Source organism: Lissotriton vulgaris, chromosome 3_1, assembly GCF_964263255.1.
Source record: "Lissotriton vulgaris chromosome 3_1, aLisVul1.2, whole genome shotgun sequence".
In the NCBI taxonomy this organism is placed as follows: domain Eukaryota; kingdom Metazoa; phylum Chordata; class Amphibia; order Caudata; family Salamandridae; genus Lissotriton; species Lissotriton vulgaris.
Genome location: NC_141689.1, coordinates 1,503,216,069 through 1,503,241,060, shown reverse-complemented (window position 1 = coordinate 1,503,241,060; position 24,992 = coordinate 1,503,216,069). Strand labels below are relative to the sequence as shown.

The 24,992-nt window shown below is 49.0% G+C and overlaps 1 protein-coding gene across 3 annotated transcripts in view; it reads right to left on the bottom strand.

Annotated features, from left to right (window-relative positions):
- RAP1GDS1 (Rap1 GTPase-GDP dissociation stimulator 1) overlaps nt 1-24,992 on the bottom strand; it is an 892,032-nt gene that overhangs the window by 280,154 nt on the left and 586,886 nt on the right. For all 3 annotated transcript variants that reach the window (XM_086961955.1, XM_086961956.1, XM_086961958.1), the window contains one exon: nt 15,232-15,360. In XM_086961955.1, coding sequence (XP_086818081.1) covers nt 15,232-15,360 — 129 coding nt within the window. The remainder of the gene's footprint in view (nt 1-15,231; nt 15,361-24,992) is intronic.

Sequence of the window (24,992 nt, the reverse complement as noted above, 5' to 3'; positions counted from 1 at the left end):
TTAGACCGTTGGCTGCGGTCGTCAAGCGCTGGGGCCTGACAATGGTCTCGTATGCGGACGACACGCAGCTGGCGGTCACGTTGAGTGGGGACTCTGATGTGGAGGCCCTTAGGTTTTGCGATGGTATACGTGCCGTGGCCAATTGGATGAATCTGAACTGTCTTTAATTGAATACTAAGAAGACAGAGGTCATGGTGGTGGGAAAGCAGGCAGGGCTGTGGAATGACAACTGGTGTCCCTCGGAACTGGGATTGACCCCTTCTCCTGTAATGGAGATAAAAAATCTTGGGGTTTGGTTGGACCCGACACTCAGTTTCACTTGCCATACCAAGAGAGTGGCAGCCTCTTGCTATGGCATTATCAGGGGTCTTAGGCCAATACTTAAATTTTTCGATGCCCCCACCAGACAGCTTGTGGTTCAGGCTTCAGTATTATCCAGGCTAGACTATGCTAGTGCACTGCTGGCCGGCATCAACCAGGCTGAACTTACGCGGCTGCAGCGAGTGCAAAATGCCGCAGCCAGAGTGGTGGCGGGTCTTCCTAAGTCGTCGAGGTCTCGTTCTCGAAGGGCGAGGTCGAAGTCCAGGGCGAGGTCGAGATCTGCTTCTCGAGAGAGGTCATCTTCGAAGTCGGCGGATCATGTTTCGAAGTCGAAGAAAAGGCACAAGAAGAGGAGACATGAGTCCCGGCGTCGGTCCGGTAAGGAGTCGGGCTCGGGGTCGAGGTCGAGGTCGAGGTCACCGAAGAAGGTACGTTCGAAGGTGGTTACCCTCGAAGTCTCCGAGCATGAAGGTGAGGCCTCGCCTTCTAAGTCGCGTGGGCGATCTCCGTCTCCGGCTCCGGTTCCCTCTCCGGCTCCGAATCCGTCTCCGGCGCCGTCCCCGGCCCGTGAAGAGGAAGAGGCCCGGGACGATGTGGATTCCGCGCCTGTCGAAGAGCCGAATCCGATCCCTCTTCAGGACCGGCCTGATGGTTTTCAGCCGCCCTTTCCTGCTCCAGGCCAGGACCCTTCTGCGTTTCTTAACGCAATGTATGGTGTCTTCTCAAGGGCATGGTACCCCTCTGGTGCGCCTTCGGGTCCCACGGGTCCATTGGCATTCAGCCTGGGAGTTCCTCACTCCTATCCTCCGGCTCCGTTTATGCCCTACATGCCGGCTCCGACGCCGCATTGGCATTTCCCGGCCCCGCCGAAGTCGTCGACGCCGATTCCGGCGTCGCCTGCTCCTGATCATCCTCGAGGGCATTCTTCTGTGCCGTCGGTTTCGGTACCGGCGCCGGCCCCGAATTCGTCGAAGCCGCTGGTGGATCCGGCTGCGAGGCGTGTTAAGGAGAGATCCAGAAGAGAAGCACAACGCCTTCTGGAGGAGCAGAGTTATATGGGCTCTCAGTCTGACGTTGAAGAAGGTGAGCTAGAGGAGAGCTGTTTTGAGGAATTGGCGGATTCTGGGACCCTTGATTTCTCTCCAGAGTGGGAGTTGCCCTCAGGCTCAGGTGCTCCATCTAAGGATATCCAGCCTTACCATCTGGTTATGAGAAAAGCTGCTGAGCTCCTTCAATTGACTCTGCCTACAGTGGAGTTCAAGTCTAACCTCCTCACAGAAGTCTTGCATTCTCCAAATTCGGTGGTTGAGCCTTTACTTCCATTCAATGATGCCTTGACTGATCCTATTATGGAAGTTTGGAAGAAACCTTTGTCTGCTCCTGCGGTATCAAAGAGTGTTGCAAGGAGGTACAGGGCTGCCCCTGAGGACCCGGCTTTTCTCTCTTCACATCCTTCGCCGGAGAGCCTGGTCATTCAGGCTGCCTGTTCAAAGAAGAGTCTTAGTGCCTTTCCGCAGGTTCCTTGTGAGAAGGAGGCAAAGAAACAGGACCAGGTGGCAAAAAAGACCTTTTCATCGGCTAGTATGGCCTTAAAGTCAACTAATGCCACATGCCTAATGGGGAGGTATGTTCATGCTCTGATGGACTCCTTACGTATCCTGGCCCCTAAAATTCCTGACGCAAACCGAAAGGATTTTGAGGAGGTGATTAATGACACTCAGGCGGCTGCCCGCCAGGTAATTCAAAGTGGTCTGGACACTGCTGACTCTGTGGCTCGAATTATGGGCACTGCTGTTGCGACAAGGAGATCTGCCTGGTTGAAGTCATCGGACTTTTCGGCTGATGTTCAGGCGACTCTGCTTGATCTCCCTTTTGATGGCTCAGGTCTCTTTGGTAAAAAGGCGGATGCTGCTCTTGAGCGGTTCAAGGATTGCAGGGCAACAGCGAAGTCCTTGGGCCTCCAGATCAGGGGCGCTTCTTCCGGCAGAAGGTTCAGGGGCTTTGGTCGCTCCTTTCGGAATTTCCGGCAAGGCCAACAGCAGCAGCAGCAGCAGCAGCAGCAGCAAAATTCTATGTACAGATCGTACAGGGGAAAGCAAAGAGCGCGTCCTCGTGGACGTCAGCCCTCCTCTTCCTCCACCTCTTCCAACCCCCCTGCCGCAGAAAAGCAGCCCTAGATCCGCTATTCAGGATCATGTGGGTCCGGTTGGGGGTCGGCTTACCCATTTTCTACAGGATTGGGAATCGGTTACGTCAGATCTTTGGGTTCTCAATCTTGTAGAAAATGGGTATGCCCTTCCCTTTCGGGAATTCCCCCCTGTTTACCCTCCTTGTCAAGGTTTTTGCACCCAGGAACATCTGTCTCTTCTGCAGGAGGAAGTTCTAACTCTGTTACGAAAGGGTGCGATAGAGGTGGTCCCAGAGCAGGAAAGGGGTCAGGGATGCTACTCCCGGTATTTCCTGATCCCCAAGAAGGATGGCAGGCTTCGTCCTATCCTGGACCTCAGGATCTTGAATCTCTATCTGAAGCAGGAGAAATTCAAGATGCTCACCCTTGTTCAGGTTCTTCAAGCGTTGATGGAAGGAGACTGGATGGTGTCGCTCGACTTGCAGGATGCGTATTTCCACATCCCAATCCTGAAGTCGCACAGGAAGTATCTCCGTTTCACGGTTGGGTCGCAGCACTACCAGTTTGCGGTCCTTCCGTTTGGTCTTACTACTGCGCCTCGAGTCTTCACCAAGGTGATGGCGGTGGTGGCAGCACATCTCAGGAGATCGGGGATACCTGTGTTTCCGTATCTAGACGACTGGCTGATCAAAGCGGAGTCGTCGGAGAAGGTGCTCCATCATCTGCAGGAGACAACTCAGTTGTTGTTCAGGTTGGGTTTTTCGATAAATGTACCCAAGTCTCACCTGGTGCCCTCCCAGCGCAACCTGTTCATAGGTGCCGTACTGGACACTACTGTTTGTCGCGCATTCCCTCCTCCTCAAAGGATTCGCGACATACAGGAAATGATTCCTTTGTTTTACCCTGGAGCGGTCGTTCCAGTCCTGAAGGTTCTTCGCCTGCTCGGTCTGATGGCTTCTTGCATTCTCCTGGTCAACCATGCACGCTGGCACATGAGGGCACTCCAGTGGTGTCTCCGCAGGCAGTGGTATCAGCACAACGGAGATCTCGGGGAGTCGGTGAAGATCTCCAGAGAAACTGCAGCGGATCTGTCTTGGTGGAGCATGGAAGGCAGCCTGTCGCAGGGGAAGCCTTTCCATCTACCTCCATCGGTGGCCACGGTGATTTCGGATGCATCCACTCTAGGGTGGGGTGCTCATCTGGGGGATCTGGAGGTCAAGGGTCTTTGGTCTCCAGAGGAAAGGTTGCTTCACATCAACCTTCTAGAGTTGCGGGCGATACGTTTGGCGCTCAAGGCCTTCCTCCCTTCCCTTCGCGGTCGGTCGATCCAAGTCCTGACGGACAACACGACCGCGATGTGGTACATCAACAAGCAGGGAGGAGTGGGGTCGCAGTGTCTCTGCAGAGAGGCTCTGCGTCTCTGGTCCTGGGTTCAGGACCACCAGATTTGCCTGATGGCAAATCATCTGGCCGGAGTTCTGAACGTACGTGCGGACAGTCTCAGCCGGCAGTTCTCTGCCGACCACGAGTGGAGGCTTCATCCAGAGGTGGTTCGTCACGTCTTTCGGACGTGGGGGACCCCTCGGGTGGACCTGTTTGCCACTCGCGAGAATGCCCACTGCCCGTTATTCTGCAGTCTCCAGTATCCGATGCAAGGAGCCTTGGGGGATGCGTTTCAGTTGAGTTGGGGAAGTCAACTCCTTTACGCGTTTCCTCCCATACCCTTGATTCCTCGGGTTCTGAGGAAAATTCGCCAAGACCGGGCCCTAGTTATATTGGTCGCCCCGGATTGGCCAAGAAGGGTGTGGTATACAGATCTACTCCACCTCTCCTCTCACCCGCCGCTCCGTCTCCCTCTCAGGGCAGACCTCCTCTCTCAGATGGAGGGGCAGGTTCTACACCCCCACCTCCAGACATTGCACCTTCATGCCTGGAGATTGAACGGGGCAACCTGATTTCCTATTCTCTCACACCTGATGTAGTGGATGTCATTTTGTCTGCTAGGCGTGACTCCACTAAGACTGTCTAGTCTTATAGATGGTCTAGGTTTGTTGTTTGGTGTGGTGAGAATGATATTGACCCGTTGAGAGCCCATTTATCAGATGTGCTCCGGTTTGCTCTCTCTTTGGCTCAACAGGGGCTGGCAGTTGCCACAGTTAAGGGCTATCTTTCGGCACTGTCAGCTTTTATTTGTTTGCCTGATCAGCCCTCTCTTTTTAAGTCACCTGTTGTCTTGAGATTTTTGAAGGGTCTTGTAAATAAGTTTCCTCCTACCCCTTTTATTGTACCTCAGTGGGACTTGAATCTTGTTCTGACTTTTCTGATGGGCTCTCCTTTTGAGCCTCTTCATAAATGTCCCATGAGGCTTTTAACCTTTAAGGCAGTTTTCCTAGTTGCGGTAGCGCACATGTAAATCCTTCAGAGAAGGAGGTCTGCTGAGAGAATATCTAGGAGTTTGCCAGCATTTGTATTGCAAAGTGATAGTCTAAGGGAACATCCTAGGGCCGGGTCGCATCCTCACTCTCGCAGCTCACTGCTCTGTCTGATGACAAGGCAGAATTAGCATCCTAAGGGAGGGCCACCAGCTGATTGTAGGCATTAAGGTGTCGGTTTGTGCCACTTTGTTTAAAGATAGCTCCTTGAATGGTAGAGCTCGTAATCCATGGGTCAGAACCTGTCGGTGGTTCCACGCTTCAGGCTAAGTAGAACTGGCGGCCGCTCCTTTCGAGTAGTGGCCGCGAAGTTGTGGAACTCCCTTCCCGCTGAGATACGGGCATTAGATGATCTACTCCAGTTCAGACGGGCTATTAAAACCTTTTTGTTTGCTTAACTTCCCGACTGAGTCCCCTTTTCTTTTAATGTTGTGTTGTGTTTACCTTCTCTGTGCGCCAGGACGCCCCTTTGCTGGGGCAGCTGTGCGCGGTACAAAAACAAATAACATAACATAACATGCACAGTGCAGTGAATACTAACACTAACGTTTCCTCATTATTAAGTTCCTGAAGTCAGACATCATTTGCCGGCACAGGCAGTGACTGTTTAGCCACGTCTTGCGTCCTACCACCTCCCTCTCAAGGATTTGGTAGTCTGTCCATCCCTCTCCTAAGCCAAGCATCTTGAGATGTACACATCTGAATTCAGTGTTCTTGGACTCCACAAATAGTTCTGTTGTGGCTTGTCGCAGGACAGCAGGCAAGAAATAGAGAATACCGGGAAGGCCAATTGTGATACATAGTCAGCTCAGCCTTGACCCCACTGAGCCCATCACAGCAATGGAGTGTGCACTTGCTATAAAGAAACACAAAAATAGTCCCCAGTGAAACTAGTGCATGTCTAGAGAGCCATGCCGGTGCCATTGATACGCCCATCATTATGCTGTCCTCAGTGGCAACTTGTTCACGAGGGCTGGCATCCCTCCCTCTGATTTTCAGGCTAGGTGGGATGAAACCCAGAGTGAACCAGATGTCATAACTGATAAATAACTGAGCAGAGCTCATTTGGGGATTCTATTATGTTCAAGGACTACATCACATCATGCAAAATAACTTGAATTACAAAGAAGCGCACATGTAAATCCTTCAGAGAAGGAGGTCTGCTGAGAGAATATCTAGGAGTTTGCCAGCATTTGTATTGCAAAGTGATAGTCTAAGGGAACATCCTAGGGCCGGGTCGCATCCTCACTCTCGCAGCTCACTGCTCTGTCTGATGACAAGGCAGAATTAGCATCCTAAGGGAGGGCCACCAGCTGATTGTAGGCATTAAGGTGTCGGTTTGTGCCACTTTGTTTAACGATAGCTCCTTGAATGGTAGAGCTCGTAATCACTGTTCAGTTGGCATACTGCCAAATAGAACACGTGGCTTTGTCGTCCTCAGGGCACGGGTCGAATTGTGCAAAGTCCCTTTCTTTCCATGGGGAAACAATTACCCATTCGTTCAAGAAAGTGGCTTTTTTGGATTTAGGCGAAGGAACATAAACATGTCTTAAAGGGGGAAGGAGACTGGGCAGGATGGGTCATTACGTAGTTGACAACGTTATGCACAAATGAATTGGTTCCTGCAGCAAAATAAGTGGGATGTACTGCCTGTATCGTCTGAATGTGCAATAACAATACGAGGGCCTTGCCGCATTAGGCCAGGTTTTCCTAGTCATCTGTTAAACCTGTGGTTTATGCTGAAGGAAACGCGGGGAATCTCATTATTTTCTAGAAACATGGTAAACAGGCATTTGCAATGCAATAAGGTCTCACATTTGTCAGTTAGAGATATTGGCGATGTAAATTGCAATGATTTTTACTTGTTTTTTTTCTCCAGTGGATTGGTTGTGGACATGCATGAGCTATTCGATATTTAAAATCAGCAGGTTTGAAAACATCCAAACAGAAAGCAAGCTAATAAAGCGGATGGATCAGTAGGCAGAAAGTGAACCCCAAAAAAACAGGATTAATTACAGCTTACGAGCTAAAGTAAATTGTGTGATATGAGGCAATTATTATTTTTTACTGATAACACGCACAACTGGCTGCAGTAGGAGCTAGACAGGTGGGTTTTGTAGAGCGGGAGAGGTGTTTACAACTTTAATTAAAGACAGACTGCAAATAATCACATCCCTCAAAATGAGAGCTAGTTTGTGAATAATAAAGACACAGCTTTTGTCAAGGGGTTGGGGAAGAATCATACACAAAGAGGATGTGGCGTAATGCCAGAGCTGCAGACTCAGGAGCTGGGGAACCAGGTTTGAGTCTCGGCACCAGGTCAACATCCTGTTATTGTGGCCAATCACTTAATCTCCCCGAGCCTCTACCAAAAATGTATTTTACCGTGTGACTCCCAGATGGCTGTGGAAGTTATTACCAGTAAGCAACTGGGACCACCATGTGCTTCGTGGTTACTGTGGTGGTCATCTTGGAGGAGAATTGTCTACCGGTCTTGTATCATATGTGATTTAAACCACTTGGGAGCTATTTGTGGTTATTAATGTAGGACGTTTGCGGAGGCTAAGCCACAACAAAACTTAAAAACAGCAAAGGCAGGAAAAACAAACGCACCAACCAGGGGCAGCTCCTCCACTAGGGCGGAAGAGCGTCGTCACACTGCTTTTTTGCAGTGCATAAAGCAGAAACGTAAAATTGTAATAACTTCCAGTTTTTACTATTTTATATCTAGTTGTGGGCGGGCGGGTGGGCAGGGCTGCTCTGCGAGCAGGGGAGGAGTGGTGAGCCCACTCCTGAGGGCGCAATTGCGGTTTGATCGGGCCTCTGGGGCCGCCTAAACTATTCATGCACACTATGCATGGAGAACATGGCCTCCCCGTAAGCCCTTGGGTGGGCGGCGCCCTCACCAATTACAACGCTGCCATTGCAAAGTTATGATTGGCTATGGGGAGGGGAGGGTGGCTGCCTGCTTCCTGTTCTTCCTGGAGGCAGGAGAACAGGAGCCACGAAGACGTGGGACCCGGCCAGCGGAGAGGAAAGTTCATTTATATATTATTAAATTAACACCCCTGTGCTGCCCCCCCACCAGCGATTAATGCCGGCTGCGACTGGCGCCAACACCAGCTGCGATGAGCAAGAGAGAGGGGCCCTGGCAGTGGCAGCTCTAGGTGGCCTCGGGTCCCAGGCTGCAGTGGGGGCCACAGCCAAAGCTGCAGCCCCCACAGCTGGAGCAACAGTGGCAGTAACTGCGATTCCCGCCGCAGCAGTGGGTCTGTGCCCCTCAGCAGCAGCATCCAGTGACACCCGCTATGGTGAAATCTTGTTGCACTCGCAAAAAGAAAAATAATAATAATGCTGATTAAAAGGTGCTAGTTCAAAGGAAAATTAATGGGCGCAGCTGCTATTGTTAAAGCGTGCTGAACTGCCATTAAAAAAACAAAAATAAATAACAGATGAAAAAGTGCAAACAAGTGAGGAGGGTGGGGGGGGGGGTATCGTGAAACGTGAAAATAGAAGGTTTGTCACACCTGCTGAGAAAGACATTTCCTAAGGGGTGGTATAGTCAGTGCTTTAAATGGGCCAGGACTCACCGGTACGGAGTACCGGCACTTCTTCATTTTCTCCCCTTGAGTACAGGCACTTTTTTCTAGAAGAAAGAGAGTACCGGTACTCATGGGGATCTGACTTTAACCGAGGCAGCGCGCTCCCTTTATCCCTCAAGTTATACTATGGCAGCACCTTTCAAGCACTGCACGGAATCAATCAATGGAGCTCTTCACCAGGACCCAGCGTCAGCTGCTTTGTAAATCAGAGCAGGGGTGTGTCTGCTGAGTCATTTGCTTATCCAAAGATCTTTCACAGTGGGCGCTAAGAGGGGGCTGTAAAATCGAATGGGTGGCGGTGGGAGGCACTATTCAGGACATAACAAAAGAACGTATGGGAAGGCTTTTACAGTCGCCACGCATCTGAATTGCTTTCTTGCACACTTCCACTTCTACACTCGCTGATGCCTATTTCATCGACCTTGGACAGACCTTAAGACCAATCAAAAATGTGAAGATTGGCACCTGGTTCCCCAGTACAGACGTTGTCGGCTCTGGCCCCAACTCCGGTTTACAAATGTTCCAGGAGAGACTTGTTTATTTATTTTATGCGTTTTTATATAGCGCGGACTTTACCCAAAGGTGTCAGAGCGCTTCACAATAGGAACAGTAATGATACATGAGGAGAAAATTACAAGTGAACAAATTACAAAAGCAAACGTTAAGTTACATGAGGCAAAAGTTACAATTGTGAGCAAACAAAATACAAGAGGTAGCAAACGATACATTACAGGAGGAAAAAGTGATATGTGTGCAGGTTACAAAAGCATACAAAGTACAAGTAGAGGTATAGTACTGCAATAAATGGCAGACACTCCAGCACAAGAACAAACGTTACAAGAGGCAATGGTGGCACTTGAGCAAGTATCTAAAGCAAACAAAATGTAAGAGGTAGCAAACAGTATGTTACAAGGGAAAAGTGACGTGTGCATGTTGCAAAAGAGTACCAGTACTGGACAGATGGTTCAGTGGGCTGTTGGCCACCGGTTCGATTTAAAGCAGGCTGAATCAGCATGTAATCCTTAGGCGGTTGATAAAATGCATGCATAGAACCTTGGCACGGTCAAAAAGCTAACCCGCCCCTTGTTCCCCCTTAGCCCCGCCCTAAACTCCCCCCACTGCTCCTTTTGGTGAGTACCTGCACTTATTTTTTTCCATTTAAAGCACTGGGTATAGTGGGCACATGGGTGTGACCAGCATTGGTAGGGGTACTGCGCACCAGTTCTGCCTGAAAACAAATGGAAACAAAGAAGGGAGGATTCTGGACTCGTATATACATAAACCGATGTTATGCCTCCAAGAGCCTAGAAACAGCCAGCCAGTGCTCTACATAAAGGATGGTCAACCAGCAGACGGTCTTCACCCGGTCTGTGCCACATTATGAGAGTATGCAGGGGGCATTCTTATCAGACAGGCTTCTTAAAACAGTCGTACACATCTGAACCTATTGGCAAAAAATGTAAATCTGCATTTTTTTATGATGCAAGCAATTGTGCATGTTTTTATACAAACCTTAACAGTTAGTATGTATGTCTCTAAGCTGCTCCAATGTTAGCAGGTACCCGAAATATGTCACCAGGAACAATGACTTGGCAATTTACGCACATTTATTTTTGTCAAATGAGGAAGCATGGAATAAATCTTTATTTCTTGGTTCCAAGCCTGGTGTTGTAATCGCCAGATGCATCTCCCTCCTCTCGTACATAACGCTGAGGAGGTTAATAAAGCACCTGCTGTGGCTAACTCGTAAGCGTGGTAGAAGTCCCACTGTATGCAGGGAGCAATTGTTCAGCCAGCTCCACGTGTCAACAGATAAAAGATGGAGCCTACGCTAGAATTTCTGCCGCCTTAGGAGAAGCAATATTTTACCAGCCTCTTCTCCCCTTCCAATTTGGCCCTAGTTTATTATGATTCTCCAGACTTTCTGGAAGGCTGAGTTGATGGTGTTTGGCCTTGAGAAAAGGACTGGCTGGAAAAAATGTAATAACTAAGACGACGAGATAGGTCAGTTGGTTGAGCGTCTTCTATAGACTTGTGGTCTAACTCGCAGCTCACAATTAACAAGCATTGGCATAGCCAATAGGTCTCGCTTTTGAGACCTTGTAAGTATTTTGTTATGCAGCATAATATCATTGGTACAGCATCAACTGTTGCATGGCTAACTTTTAAGGTCCCAAATGCGAGACCTATTGGCTATGCTAATGCTTGAGAAAGTTACTGAAAGTTTGAGCTATTAGCGTTACAAATAATAATGCAACACCAGTAGCACAAACTTTCAGTAATACGAGACCTATTGCATTGCAAATGCTAGTTTTTATTACAGCTGAGATGAGGTCAGCCTCTTTAGCTCGATAATCATCCACTTATGAAATAGTATGCCCAATCTGCATGGTACAGAGTCAAAAGACTGCACTCTGTGATAGGGGTCTGGGGAAGGGGGGAAATAAAAAGCATTTCCAAAGTAAAGTGTTGAAGCACCATTCCTGGCACATGCGTGCATCTCTCTTTAGGCAAAATGCAGTCACTTCCAGTTCAAAAGAGCCTGTGGCGGAAGTAGGCATTGCCCCGTTCCAATGCTGTAGACTGTGGTGGGCGGGGCAAGATGTGACTGACATAGGAACCAATCAATGGATGAAGAAATGAAGGCGGCTTCCTCAAGGTTCCTCTGTCTATGTATATATGTACACATTTTAATCTATAATGTTTTTGTTTACATGAGGTTGTCTCTAGGCAGACCAAAAAACATACCATTATCACTAACTATTAATGGAAAAATGAACTCATGGCATGCATTCTTTAGTGTATGACAAGTAGATGCATGCACCATGGTACACTTTCAATGATGCTGAGCTCTATATGTCATGGATAAGAGCACGAGTGCATAACAGCATAAGTGTATAGCTTCTTAAAACAATGTTTGCATTTCTTGTCTTTTATTACATGGCAGATGTAAAACAGAATGTTTACAAAGACATACCCTTTTTAAATCTAACCTCATTTGATGTCATTCATAAAAATATGTAAAATAAATGGCTTATACAATGTCTACAGTTGAATGTGTGGGTGCCAGACGTTGCTGCTGCGTGGCACACTTGATCAGCCAGTGGTCAAGGTAAGGTAATATGTGGATGCCACTCTACCTCAGGTGAGAGGCTACCACGGCTAGAAATTGGTGAAGACTCAGAGTGTGGTGGTGACCTTGAAAGGCAGCACCTTGAACTGATAATGTTATCCACTCAACATGAACCACAGAAATCTTCGAAGGGGGGGAGTGGATAGGAATGTAGAGGTAGGTGACCTTTAAGACAAGGACAGTCATTAAGTCGCCTTGTGCCACAGAAAGAAGAAATCCTAAAGAGTGACTGTGTGGAAGTGTTCTAACAGGAAGTACCTGTTGAGGGGCAAGAGGTTAAGTATAGGCCTGAGAGAGCCATCTTTCTTGAGAATGAGAAAGTATAGGGAGTATACTCCTCTGCCAAAATGCTGTGGTGGCACAGGCTCTATAGCCCCTTTCGGAAGTAATGCAAGCACCTCTTCTTGGTGCAGAAGTTGGTGCTTCATCGATAACTTGTGGCTGCCGGAGAAATGTGGGTGGTGTTTGGGTATGTTCTAGGCAATACCTCTCCCATTTGATGTCTAGAACCCACCGGTCTGAGGTAATTGCCTCCCATAGGGGCAGGAACCCCTGAAGTCTGCTCCCCTCAGATGTTAGGTGGATGGAGGGAAGGAAGAGAGTGTCATTGTTTTGAGGCAGGAGTTCTTTGGGGAACTGCCTCTTTACCTCTAATTGAGCCACTGTTCCTTTTATACCCACCCCATGAAGTGATTGCTGTTGTTGCCTGTTGTAGGAGGTGGAAGTCTCCAGCGTGCAGCCACTTTGGCTGTGCTATTGGGAGCAGTGAAAGTAACCTCTGGTGTGATGTGTCTGTAGTACCCCTATGGCTTTAGCCGTGTCAGTATCCTTTATTTTTTCGAGCATCTCATCCACCTATGGGCTGAAAAGATGCTTGCCACTGAAGGGTACATTAAGGAGGTGTTGTTTTACCTCTAGTTTAAAATTAGAGACATGTAGCCATGCATGTCACATTAGAAGGAGCCTAGAATTAATGTAGCGCGCAGCTGTGCCTGCGGCATCCAGGGCGCAGCAAATAATAGTACTAGAGATTGTCATATGTCCAATATTTATTGAAGCTTTGTGATTCTTGTATAAAATACGTGTGCTGCGATAATTAGTAGAATGAAAGAGATCGGCGTAATTAGCATTATAAGAACAGTGAAAAAGTTAAACATTTCCACCATTGCGCGAAGACAGTGAATATATGAGGAAATATAAGTACTGTGTATGGTGTACTCCTACCTAGCGCTCCCTAACCTAGTCTTGCCTAGGGTGGGTGATCTGCCAGATCCCTGCCAGGGTGGAATAACTCCACATTATCTGTGGGCAAATATCATCAGGCTGTCCATCTTGGTGTAGAGTTGGATATCACTTGTGTCAGTAAACAGGAATCAGCTGAGATGGAATTCCGGCATGAAGTGACCTTGCCTGTGCTAGCTGAGTGTTCCTCGGTCTTAACACTGAAGTGGTTGTGTTGTATTTCTAAGAGCACCACCCTTGTGGCTATGTCACACCACCCTCTCAAGCTGCAATTGTGTATTCTAGTTGAAGAGCGTTGTCGCCTTACGGACAATAACACTGAGGACAGTTTGTGCAGTGAAGTTTATCCCTTGTACTGAATGTTCAAGGTGTTGTGATAATGTGACCACAAAGTAAAAACGTAAGCAATGCTGATTTAGAGAATGTTATCCTGCATTGTCATGCATGCAAATCTATGTCAAATGTTATCATGTGTAAACAAAAAGGCAACTTAAACATGAGCAAGTAAATAGCAGTATTTCTGACTAGGCATAATCTGACCATGTGACAAGATTAACCTCCCTCCACCACCAACTCCTGCCCCTTTTGCGATACTGGTCTGGGAAATGTTGCACAAGATCTTGCATTTGAATCAAGTGAGCTCAATCATACTGAGAGAGCAAGCCAATGGAAATTAGCAATGCGCTAGTCTTTGGCAGATTGTGCAGAAACACACTTACCAGTCAAATCTATTTTCTTGCTCTCCCGGTCTAGGGGATGGGCAGGCATCTTCTGAACATGTGAGTTAGCTCTCTTTCTGGGTGTGAGAAGCACCAGTGTGCCTGGGGTAAGTGACTGGCGATGTTGGGGGTATGGGGGAGAAGCTTTAATCCTATCAATCTGGGGCATGATGAATGGCTTTCACAGGTCCCTGAAAGATTTCCCCAGCAGGTTTTAGCACACCCTTCAACATGGGTAGGAATTGGAGGTAGCTTTGAGTAGAGGAGAGGGGTTCTGGAAGTAACTCATCTTCCTTCGGTTGAACATCCAGTTCAACCTTATTAAAAGCTGCTGCCCTGTGCAGTAACTCATGGTATGAGTTTGTATCATCAGAAGGTGATGGATTGGCCGGGTACAAATCTGGGTCAGTGTAAGCCTGTGGATCTACCTGGTAGTCATCCCAAGGATCAAGAGCCTATGGATTTTATGGTAAAAATGTCGGGGCGTCGTCCTCTGCTCGGAGCTACACCATTGAAGCTGAGAAAATACATTGCGCTCTTCAATTCCAAAGTGTCTTTGTTGCGGAACACCAGACACGCAGCACAGGATTCTTCTCGGCGGTCCGGATAAAGGCACAAGTGACAGACTTCGTGCAAATCCGTCCTTGGGAAATTGACATAAGTTGGGCATAACAAAAAAGAGTCATTTCCATCTTGGCTGCCGAAGCAATGGGAGGTATGAGGGGAAGAGTCCCAAAATGGAGATTTCTTCGACTGCAAGACGAGTCGAAGCAACACCCGAAGGTGGTGACCGACGAGCAGCGGCATTGTTTGGACCGATGTGGGTCTGTGCCAAAGGCCTAGAGAGAATGCGTGGTTTCAAAATGGAGCTCCCATAAACGTGTCTGAACCGGACGGTGGAGAAAAACAATTTAACTATAGACCTTATGCCCATGCTCTATGTCTACGTGGATGGAGTCACCCCACATCGTTACTCAAATAGACTTCTTTGAACGAATACAAGTTGCACATGTCCATGCCCAACACTAGAAGGCAGAAGAATGCACAGAATGTGCATCTAAAGCTACACATGCCACAAACATACTTTACAGATTGCCCTAAGCGGAGTTCTATCTGCTCTGTGACAGAGCTACCAGGGGTTTGTGCTCAGGTTAATTTAGTGACTTTGAGGTTCACCCTGACAAGGGTTGTGAATATTCCTTGTGGTGGGTAGTCACCCCCCAAATTAATCCAATTCTTACAACTTTTGTGAGGAATACTGGGATCGAAGGTAAAACTGTTTGCGCCAGATCCTGAAAACCTTTTTATGCACACCTGCAGTTTTTCCCCTTTGAATATTTTACCTGGCTAACAATTAGGAAAATATGCAAAGGGAAAACAGATCGAAGCAGGGCACAATGCTATGAATTTGAATGTAGTAACTCTGGTTCTGTACATTAGCCCTCACTGCTTGATGGAAAACACTGATCAGAGCAGTGAGGTGAGGTAGCTGATTTAACATAGGATAATTTTATCCCCCAGTCAATCAGTGGAACTCAGAATCTGGACTTAATCTAAAACACAATCATTTAGCAAAGATTGGCACACTAAATTACTGGAACAGCACCATCCGACACAGAATGGGCCTATATGGATTAATGCAAAAAACTCTTACCAAGTTCAGCTAAATTGCCGAACGCAACAAGGCACATTTCTGTTAGTGCTGTGTTTTGGCAGTGGATGCCCAGCAGTTTCACTAGTGTAGGGATTACGTCCATATTAATAAGCTGAGCTTGTAGGATATCTGGATAAAAACAAAGATAAAAAAACGTGTTAATGTTCTTTAAATGGAATAACAAAGAGCAATTCCTCAGAAAACAAGGTAAGAATCTCAAATATCAGAAAACAAACAGAAAGCTATCAAATGTTCATTTGCAACCCCGTTTTACTGAAAATGATTAAAATTAGAAAAATGAATATGAACCTGACTGTAAGAGAACAAGCTATTATCCAACTATGGAATTCAAAACTCTGAAACTTGTGGGAAAAGAATCCAGAAAGTTTCGGAAGATAAAAGCAGTGGTAAGAGCAGAAACAATAAGAGGTTAGTCAAGTGAAGCATTCAGGGACTTGAGATAGGTATTTACAGGCCACCATTAAGTGTGATTTCCATAAAAAAGAAATGTGTTAAACTTTCAGAAATGTATATTTGTTTTAAAGATTACAAAATGAAAGATGGTTCACTACCGGTTGGGATTAGGCATACAAATAGTCTGCTACAAGGGAAACGGCAAGCAAGGATTCCACAGACAAAAGAATGGAGTAAAGAACGTACACATCTTCCAACCTCATAAAAAACACAACTTTCATATAACACATCATATTTCAAAAGGAATGAAAATATCAGAGAAAAACATAAAAAGATCATATTTCAACTGATGAAAAAGAAATTTGAAACAATGTTTTTCTAAACGCTATATTGTGTATTAAGTGGAAAGTTCACATAAGAATTTCTACGATTAAATAAAATAATTTCAAGATGGCATCTGTAACGCGTTGGCACCTAGTAGGAATGACGTATCAAGCTGTGCAATACTCATTCTAAAATATGATCAAATTAAAAAGTGAAGATTGAAAAACAAAGAAACAAGAGGTTCTTTTCATAGAAAGTAAGTGCATATGTACACTGCAGAGCAACTAATTAGGAATTACAGCTAAACACGAAGATTCAAAAGCTACCAAGAGGCATCACTGCCAAATAAAAGGAATCAAACAAACCAAAAACAGGACATCACTCAAGTTCAAAATAAACATATAGCAGTAATGGAAACATGGTTTGTTGCACAGGTATATAAAAAGACACCAAAGCATTTTGAAACTACGTCCCATTAAAAGGATGAGGTTATAAAAGGGACAGCATTTTGGGCTTCCACTCCCCAAGCTCTCAACGGGGGTGGTGTGGTTGAAGAGACACTTTGTAACAGACTAGTGGAGGAGTCTTGGGTGGCAGGGCTTAGATCAGTGACTGCCGCAACAAACAAAGGGTGGTTGGGTGATGGAGGGAACACAGGAGGGGTCCTCTCGCAGGGGAGGGGTAGTAATAAAATTTTGATTAAAAAAAAAAAAAGAACTTACGGGGCGTGGCCAGCAGCCGGTGATGGCGGCAGCATAGGAGGAGAGCTCCGCGGCTGAAGCGGCCTCCTACAACATCCGAGCATTGATCCGTCACCAAGAATTCCCATGCGGGAAGGTACCGATGCCCAGAACCGGGCGGCATGAGCACGGACAAGCGGGAGGAACATCCGTGATCGGGGAGTCCTGTTTGAAGTAGACCCCGAGTAGGCCTCCGAGGTGATTCCGAGCCGGGGAATGGTCTGGACCAGCGAGCCGACAGGAAGTACACCGACCTGGGCGGGGTGAAGCCGGAAGCGCCCGCCCGCAGACGATTACGGAGGGGGGGGAACATCCCAGCGTCCTGCAGCCACAACCGGACTTCGGGAGCCCAGTGCGGGAGCCCAGGCACCCCTTCGCTGAGAGGAGGGGAACTGTCCTGTCGACCTGCGGGGGCAAGAAGAGGCGCTCGGCGCCGAGACGCCAGGAGCAGGGCCCGCCATCTTGAGGACCCGGCAGGAGTCCCGCACCAGCCGGGGCAGATCCGGTAACGCCGGCGGAGCACAGGTACGATTATCAGGCGGTAGTACCCCGCCTGGCAAGACGAGGCGTAGCTCCTGGATCCCCCCCCCCCGCTGAGTGGAGGCGCATTGCGAGACCGGGAGGAGCGAATGGGCACAGGACCTTATTGTGTACTACCCCCGGGCTGTCTCCGGGTCCCAGACTCACCCACGCGGGACCATTTCCCCGGACACGGGCCGGCATACTCCATAGTGCCACAGGCTCTGCAGCTGCTAAGGGGGTGAGAGGCGGAAGACTCCACGGCCGCAACGCAGGGGCGGCGCACACGACATTGGGGGGGCGCAACAGACATATTCCAAGGACATAGCCTCATTGACACCCCGAGGCTGGGACTAATCGCCCATTGGCATACTCATCCCACTGGCCTCAAGTGCCGCTGCGGAGGAGGTTAGAACGTGACGGGGCCTTGTGATACCCACTGCCGCCACTAGTGTCATTGACCGGAGGCGAGTCTACAGGTCAACGCCAGTCCACCGAGTGCCACGATTGCTGTTGGACTATAACCCCGTGGCCATCGGGAGGAGATAAGAGGCAAGGGACTGCCCCGGAGGCGCCGGGACAGAGTGCAGAAAGACGGATACGACCGATCAGGGGTCTGTGTCATCGACTTCCATCGCCTCTAACGAGCACCCCTGCCAAGATGGCCGGCAAGGGGCCGAAAAACGGAGCTGCGCAATCTCGCCTTGACCGGTACACATATGAGAAGCCCGTTAACTCCCCGCCAGACGCCAAAACACAAACGGGCAAAACCGTGGAGGCGACGGGGGGCAAGAAGGCAACCCTGGAAGATGTCATGCGGGCCCTCACACAAGTGCAGGCCACGGTGGGGTCGATTTCAGTCGAAATAACACTAATCCGGGCGGATTTCCAGAAGATGACGGAGAAATTGAACACGATGGAAATAGTGACCAAATCCTTGGTGGAGGATGTGTCTGAACTGCAGATTAGTATGGAACGGATCTCGAAAGAAAACAAGGAACTGCGTGACAAGCTCGATGACCAGGAAGGGCGCTTGAGGCGGAATAACATCCGTATAATAGGTGTGCCGGAATCGGAAGACACGAGGGCGATGGACCTGTATGTGGAGAATCTGATCAAACGAACCCTACAGCCTAAGGGACTCTCCGACTTCTTCACAGTGGAAAGGGCACACAGAGTCCCTGGAGGGCGCCGGCAAACGGGCGCTAACCCCAGGCCGATCATAGCTCGCCTCTTTAACTTCAGGGATCGCGATGCTATTCTACAGGCGGCGAGGACCTCACCCCCTATTAGGATTCAGAACTCTACTTTAGCCTTTTTTTCGGACTACACGGCGGAGGTCGCATGGAGAAGGAGGACTTTCTTCGAGGTAAAGAAAGAACTGAGAGCCAGGGAGATCTCTTATTCAATGCTGTTTCCGGCCAAGCTTCGGGTTGTGGCTGACAATAAAACTTGGTTCTTCGACTCCCCGGAGGTGGCACGGGAATGGCTGGAGGGTTGGAGGACGGGCCTCCCTCGTCGCTCCAACAGACAGAACAAACACCGCACTGATGGGTCCCGACCGGGCTCACAATCAACCGGCGAGGAAGCGGAGACACATTCACCTCTGAACGATATTCAGGAGGGGGACGACGACGGAGAACAGTGATCCCCTGATGTTGTCTGACTGAACTACATGCAACGCTGGCCGACGATGCCGCCCTGGACACTGGGCGGAGGGCCTCCGCGGCCTAGGAAGGGGGCCGCCGACTCCGGAGAGTCCTCCACCCCAGCGAGCAAGTACTATCTTTTGGGTTGGGATCAGGCACTCTGCTGAGCTGGGGGGGCGGGCAGCTCTAAGTCCGTTGAGCAGGGGGGCAGGGAGGGGGGGTGTTGGGGGTAGGACATGTTTTGGGTTTTTAGTTAGTTTTCAGGGTCAGGACAGGAAACATCTGGCACAAGCGCGTAGAATAGCGGTACCATGGCATGGCACTCATGCACACTTCACAAGCAGCTTAGCTCCTTGCAATCACGGCCGAACAATCCACTCTTTCAAACATGGTGGGGGGACGCTAGTATAGGGCAGGCAGCCCCACTGAGTCTCATGTCCTGGAATGTGAGAGGTCTGGGAGACAAAGTAAAACGAGGACTAGTTTTACAGAGCATAAAGAGATTGAATCCCGCCCTGGTCCTACTGCAGGAAACGCATCTAACAGGCACAGCGACATGGGCCCTGGATAGAAGGGATACAGTATGATTGTTCACTCTGAATTTACAAAGGGGTCCCGTGGTACGGGGATACTACTGCACCGATCATCGAGATTCATAACCCAGTCCACAAAAACCGACACACAGGGGCGCTTCGCGGCGACACATGGGCAGTGGGAGGGGAAGCCGCTGAACGTGGTCTCGGTGTATATTCCGCCGGCATTGCACACCATTGCTCTCCCAGAGCTGGGAAAATTTTTGCTAAATCTACCGGAGGGGGATCTCATTATAGGGGGCGACTTCAATGCGGTGGCACACAACTCACTGGACCGTTTCCCCGTGCGCACACAAACACCGGGGCCCTCCCGATTGCATGACTTCCTGGAAGCACAGGGTTTAGTAGACATATGGAGACAGTCCCACCCGGAAGACCGACAATACACATACTATTCGGCGGTCCATGACAGCCTATCACAGATTGACTACCTCCTCACACTGGGGGGGGGGGGGCCTCCTCACTATCGCCGAAGCTCAAATCCGTCCACGAGGGGTCTCAGATCATTCCCCGCTGACACTGACTCTTTACAATGCTGAACGGACCCGCACACGCATTTACCCTATCTACCCAGGATACCTTAGAGAACCGGTTGTAGCCAAGGCATTAAAAAGAGGCACGAGGTCTTACTTCAACGAAAATATAGGGTCGGTGGAATCCCCTACAACCTTGTGGGAAGCCTATAAGACGGTGCTTCGCGGGCAGTCCATTTCCGCAATCACACAACATAAGCGCACGTTGAGACAGGAACTGTTGGCTCTGGAGGGACAACTTGACAGGGCCACACAGGACCACGAGAGGGACCCGACCGGGGCTACACAACACACGCTCCGGCTGTGTCAGCAGCGTCATGCCGCCCATGTGCGCAGCAGAGTGCTGGACAATATGGCAAAGACAACGAACAGGGTATATGACGTAGGCGACAAGGCGGGTAAACTCCTAGCATGGTTAGAAAAAAAACGGGGAGGGCAGAGGGCCATTCTGCAACTGAAAGACCCTGAGGGTGCGGTACAGACCAAACCGTCACGAATAGTGGAAATCCTAGCAGACCATTTCCAATCAGTATACTCCCCTGAATTCGAGGTCACACGGGAGATGGCGGAAGGTTCCCTCGCAGGAGTACCTACCCGCACCCTGTCACAGGACAAACGGGACGAGCTGGACTCGGACCTGACAGCCGAGGAGATACAAGAGGCTATCGCGGCGTTACACCCAGGAAAAGCGCTAGGCCCTAATGGTGTGCCGATCGAGTGGTACAAGACCATGGCGGAGACGCTGTCTACACCATTGCTCCCAATGTATAAGGAATGCCAGGAGCGGGGGCAACTGCCGCCCGACCAGCGCACGGCCACTATAATCGCAATACCGAAGCCAGGCAAACCCCCGGAAGAATGCGGATCATACCGCCCAATCTCCCTCCTTAACGCCGAAAGTAAAATTTTAGCAAAACTATTGGCCACTAGATTGTTGCCTCATCTGGCGCACTTAATTCATCCGGACCAGTCGGGTTTTATGCCACACCGGAGCACGGCGATGAACCTTCGACGGCTGCACGGGGTGATGGCTCGCGCTCCTCTGCTTGTGGAACCGGCGGCGGTGCTATCGTTGGATGCCAAAATGGCGTTTGACATGGTGGAATGGCGCTATCTCTTTGCGGTTCTGGAGCACATGGGTATTGGCTCGAAATTCATATCATGGATCAGGCTACTGTACACCAACCCCGTAGCACGGGTGACGGCCAATGGCCACATCTCGAGGGAGCTCCCGCTGGCGAGACGCACGAGACAAGGGTGCCCGCTCTCACCGCTGCTATTCGCCTTAGTACTGGAACCCTTGGCCACGGTTATCAGAACCACCCAATTGCTGAAGGGCATCCAATGGGGAGGCGAATGGGAGGATAGGGTCTCCCTGTATGCCGACGACATGTTAATTTACCTCACGGACCTCACAAATGGTATACCGGTCCTCTTGGCCTTGTGTGAGAGACATGGCGCGACATCGGGGTATAAACTTAACTGGTCCAAATCAGTACTCTACATGCTACATGGCACTCTACCGACCCTGAATCATGACTGCCCATTACTGATAGAGCCCTTCGCCTTCAAATACCTTGGGATTCAAATTACGCGAGACCAAGCGACCTTTCAGGACCTGAACCTTAAGCCGCTGCTGGACAGGTTAAGGGCAGACGTGCGCCACTGGAAAACCCTCCCTTTGACACTGCTAGGTAGGGCGGCGCTCTTCAAAATGATGGCGCTGCCTCGCTTCCTATATGTCCTGGAAAACACGCCGGTGGTGGTTCCACCGTCGTTTTTTCGCCAAGTGTCGGCACAGTTGTCAGGCCTATTGTGGGGAGATAAGCCGGCCAGGGTCGCACATTTGAAATTGATTAGAGACTGGTATAGCGGAGGGATAGCGCTCCCAAACCTTGAATTGTACTATTGGGCAGCTCACCTTAAGGTGATCAACCAATGGATACATGGAGCACAGGATGACCCGGCATACCTGGCGGATAGGCGTCAACTAGGCACAAACACCCTTCTGGCCCCACTTTACAATAAGGGAATGGTGATGAAATTGAGAGGCCCAACCAAACACACAGTGCATATATGGCATAAAGCTCAGAGGCAACTGGCCTGGGAGGGAGTGATTACCAAGCTCACACCACTATGGGATGCCAGGGCCCTAGGTAATCTGCGAAGCAGCAAGGGGTTTGACCAATGGGACAACATCGGGATCTCCACAGTAGGCGATATGTGGACGAGGGATGGTGTGATCTCCTTCGCGACCCTGAGGGAACAGTACGACCTGGGAATAAATGAAACATACAGATATGTACAAATTAGACACGCACTTCTGTCTGTATTAGAGCCAGGTACGAAGGTCCCGGAATCGGCACCGTTAGAGGACCGATTGCTTACGGACTACATGGAAGCAAGTGCCACCTCCCTCACATACCGTAAACTGTTAAACAACTTACCGGATCCACTGATGAAGCTGAAAGAACATTGGGAGGAGGAAGTGGGGGATTTGGATGAGACGAACTGGAATGCAGCATTGGCATCGCCCAGAGAGGCGGGTATATCCACGCGATTTAGGTTGGTACAATTTAAAATATTACATAGGGTTTACTACACCCGCACGACACTACACAGAATCCACAGGGCAGAACACCCATATTGCCTGAGCAATTGTGGGGAGGAGGGTACGCTGTTCCATACCTTGTGGACCTGCCCCAGTGTACAAGACTACTGGCGGCGTGTAGCACGCACGGTCGGCCAGACTTTGCAAATATCGTTCACACCTGACCCTAGGGTTTGTCTATTGAATGTGTGGGGCCCGACCGACTTGACGCCGCATGGGAGGCGATGGGTTATTATTGGTATGATGCTGGCAAAACGTGACATAGCGAAGAATTGGGGGGCGCAGGGTACCCCGACCCTGGCTCAATGGTGCAGGAACATGGACATGCTAATGATGACGGAGAGGGCAGTCTACCAACAGAAGCTTAACCCACGCAAGTGGAACAAAATATGGTCACCTTGGAACACATATAGGGGGGATCTCTGCGAGCCACTGCCTGAAGACGAAGATATAGATAGCGCAGGAGAGGACGAGGAGATGGAATAGGGGGGAGAAGTTACGGGAGGGGGAAGGGTGTTAGATACTACGGGATGCACGTGCCCTGTGAACTGGAAAACTGACAGGTGTATATTTGCTATAGAAAATGTTTACTGCCTTGCGATGCCTCTATTCACGCAGATGCTATGGACAATTTTTGCCAATGAATATGTGTTATGACCCTTATAGTTGTGAGTTATAAAATGAGAAAAATTGAAAAGTTGCTCAAATGGTTGGATGCAGCTGAATGTTGAAGCTGCACTGACAAATGCTTACCCTTGGATGACTTACATGTGATAGAACAATAAAAACAAATTAAAAAAAAAAAAAAAAAAAAAAAGAACTTACCTGAAACCGACTGCCATCTCGCCTCCTGCATCGCCCTGACTCTTCTCTTTCTGGCAGCCTCTGTGACAGACTCTCATCCAATACCCGAGCTGCTCGCCTAGGAAAGCAGTGCAGGGATTGGACTCAGGAGGCTGAAAAAACGCTCCACTCAGGGAGTCTGAGTGGTTTCTCCAGCCCGGCTGCTCAAAGCAGCCGGGCTGGACAATCTTAAGTGCGCATGTGTGTTTTGGTTAGCCTGAGGCGGCCGACCAAAACACACATAGCACACCTCTTCTCCCTCCCATGCCTTGGCCCACCCCTTCCTACAGCACTGGCTCATAGCTGGCAATGAAAAATGAAACTATGCTACAACATAGTTTTCTTTTTCATTTGCTGGCTCTGAGCCAAGCAGTGGGGTGTGGCTTCTCCACCATTGAGGAGGAGCCGTCACTGGCTTAGATACAGATTTATAGTAATGTATGCTTCCAGGGGTCCTCTTTCCAGGTAGGTGTGGCATGAGGTTTATGTGTAGGTGTGGGATTTGTTAGATTAGTAAGGGGTTTGGATCTAGTAAGAAAATTGGGAGGTTTAATAGCAAGAAAACAAATGCAGTGAAGGAGGCTCTGCTACTTTTAAGGCATGCCAGGCGGAAGGATCTTTTAGTAACTAGGGTACTAGAACAGGCCTGGTTGCCTAGTCAGGGGAAGCCCACCAGGTGGTCAGCTGAAGGGGTAGCTGCAGCTATTTTGAAATGTGTCCTCACCTCATTTGAGGCAGAAAAATCGGATGTTCGGAAGAGTCATGTGGGCATGAACATCATTTAGGGGTCGCAGCTGTGACTCCTGCCACTGCTTTTCCGATCACTAGCTTCAGAGGTAGCAAAATCAGTGGCAAGAAGACAGAAGCAGCTTACCCTTAAAGGAGTCGTGCTCCACCTACTCTTTCTGTCAATATTTTATTAAACTAATAGTGAATAATAGTTTATTATTTACTATTAGTGTAACAAAAAAATGGAGCACAAGGAGCTTGAATGAGACGTTCAGTGGCAGATATTGTAATTAATAATTTAAAAAAAAAAATATATATATATATATATATGCAGTGTGAGTGCTTGTGGACTAGAGTGTGTGTCTGTATCTGCAAATATGAGAGTGAGAGTGTGAGTAAAAGTGAAGGAGAGTCAGAGACAGGTTGTGAGTGAGAAGAAGTGAGAGTGTCCGTGAGAATCAGAGTCATGATAAGTGACAATGAGTCCACAAGTGGGAAAGTATGATTGAGTGACAGTGTGAATGAAAAAGAATGAGTGAGTGAAAGTATGTGAGAATGACGAAGTTAGTACAAGTGAGTATGAGTATGATTGAGTCAGAGTGAGAGGGAGTTTAATTGGATGCCAGATAGTGACTGAGAATAAATGAGTGCAAATGACAATGAATGATGGCGTGGGAGTTAGTGAATGTAATTGAGTGTGAGTGAGAATGTGATGTTATGCTTGTTAGTCTGCTATTGGCCCTGACATACTAAGGGTAATTCTTGTCTTATAGAGGAACCCATGGAAACATTCTACCGTTGGGGTA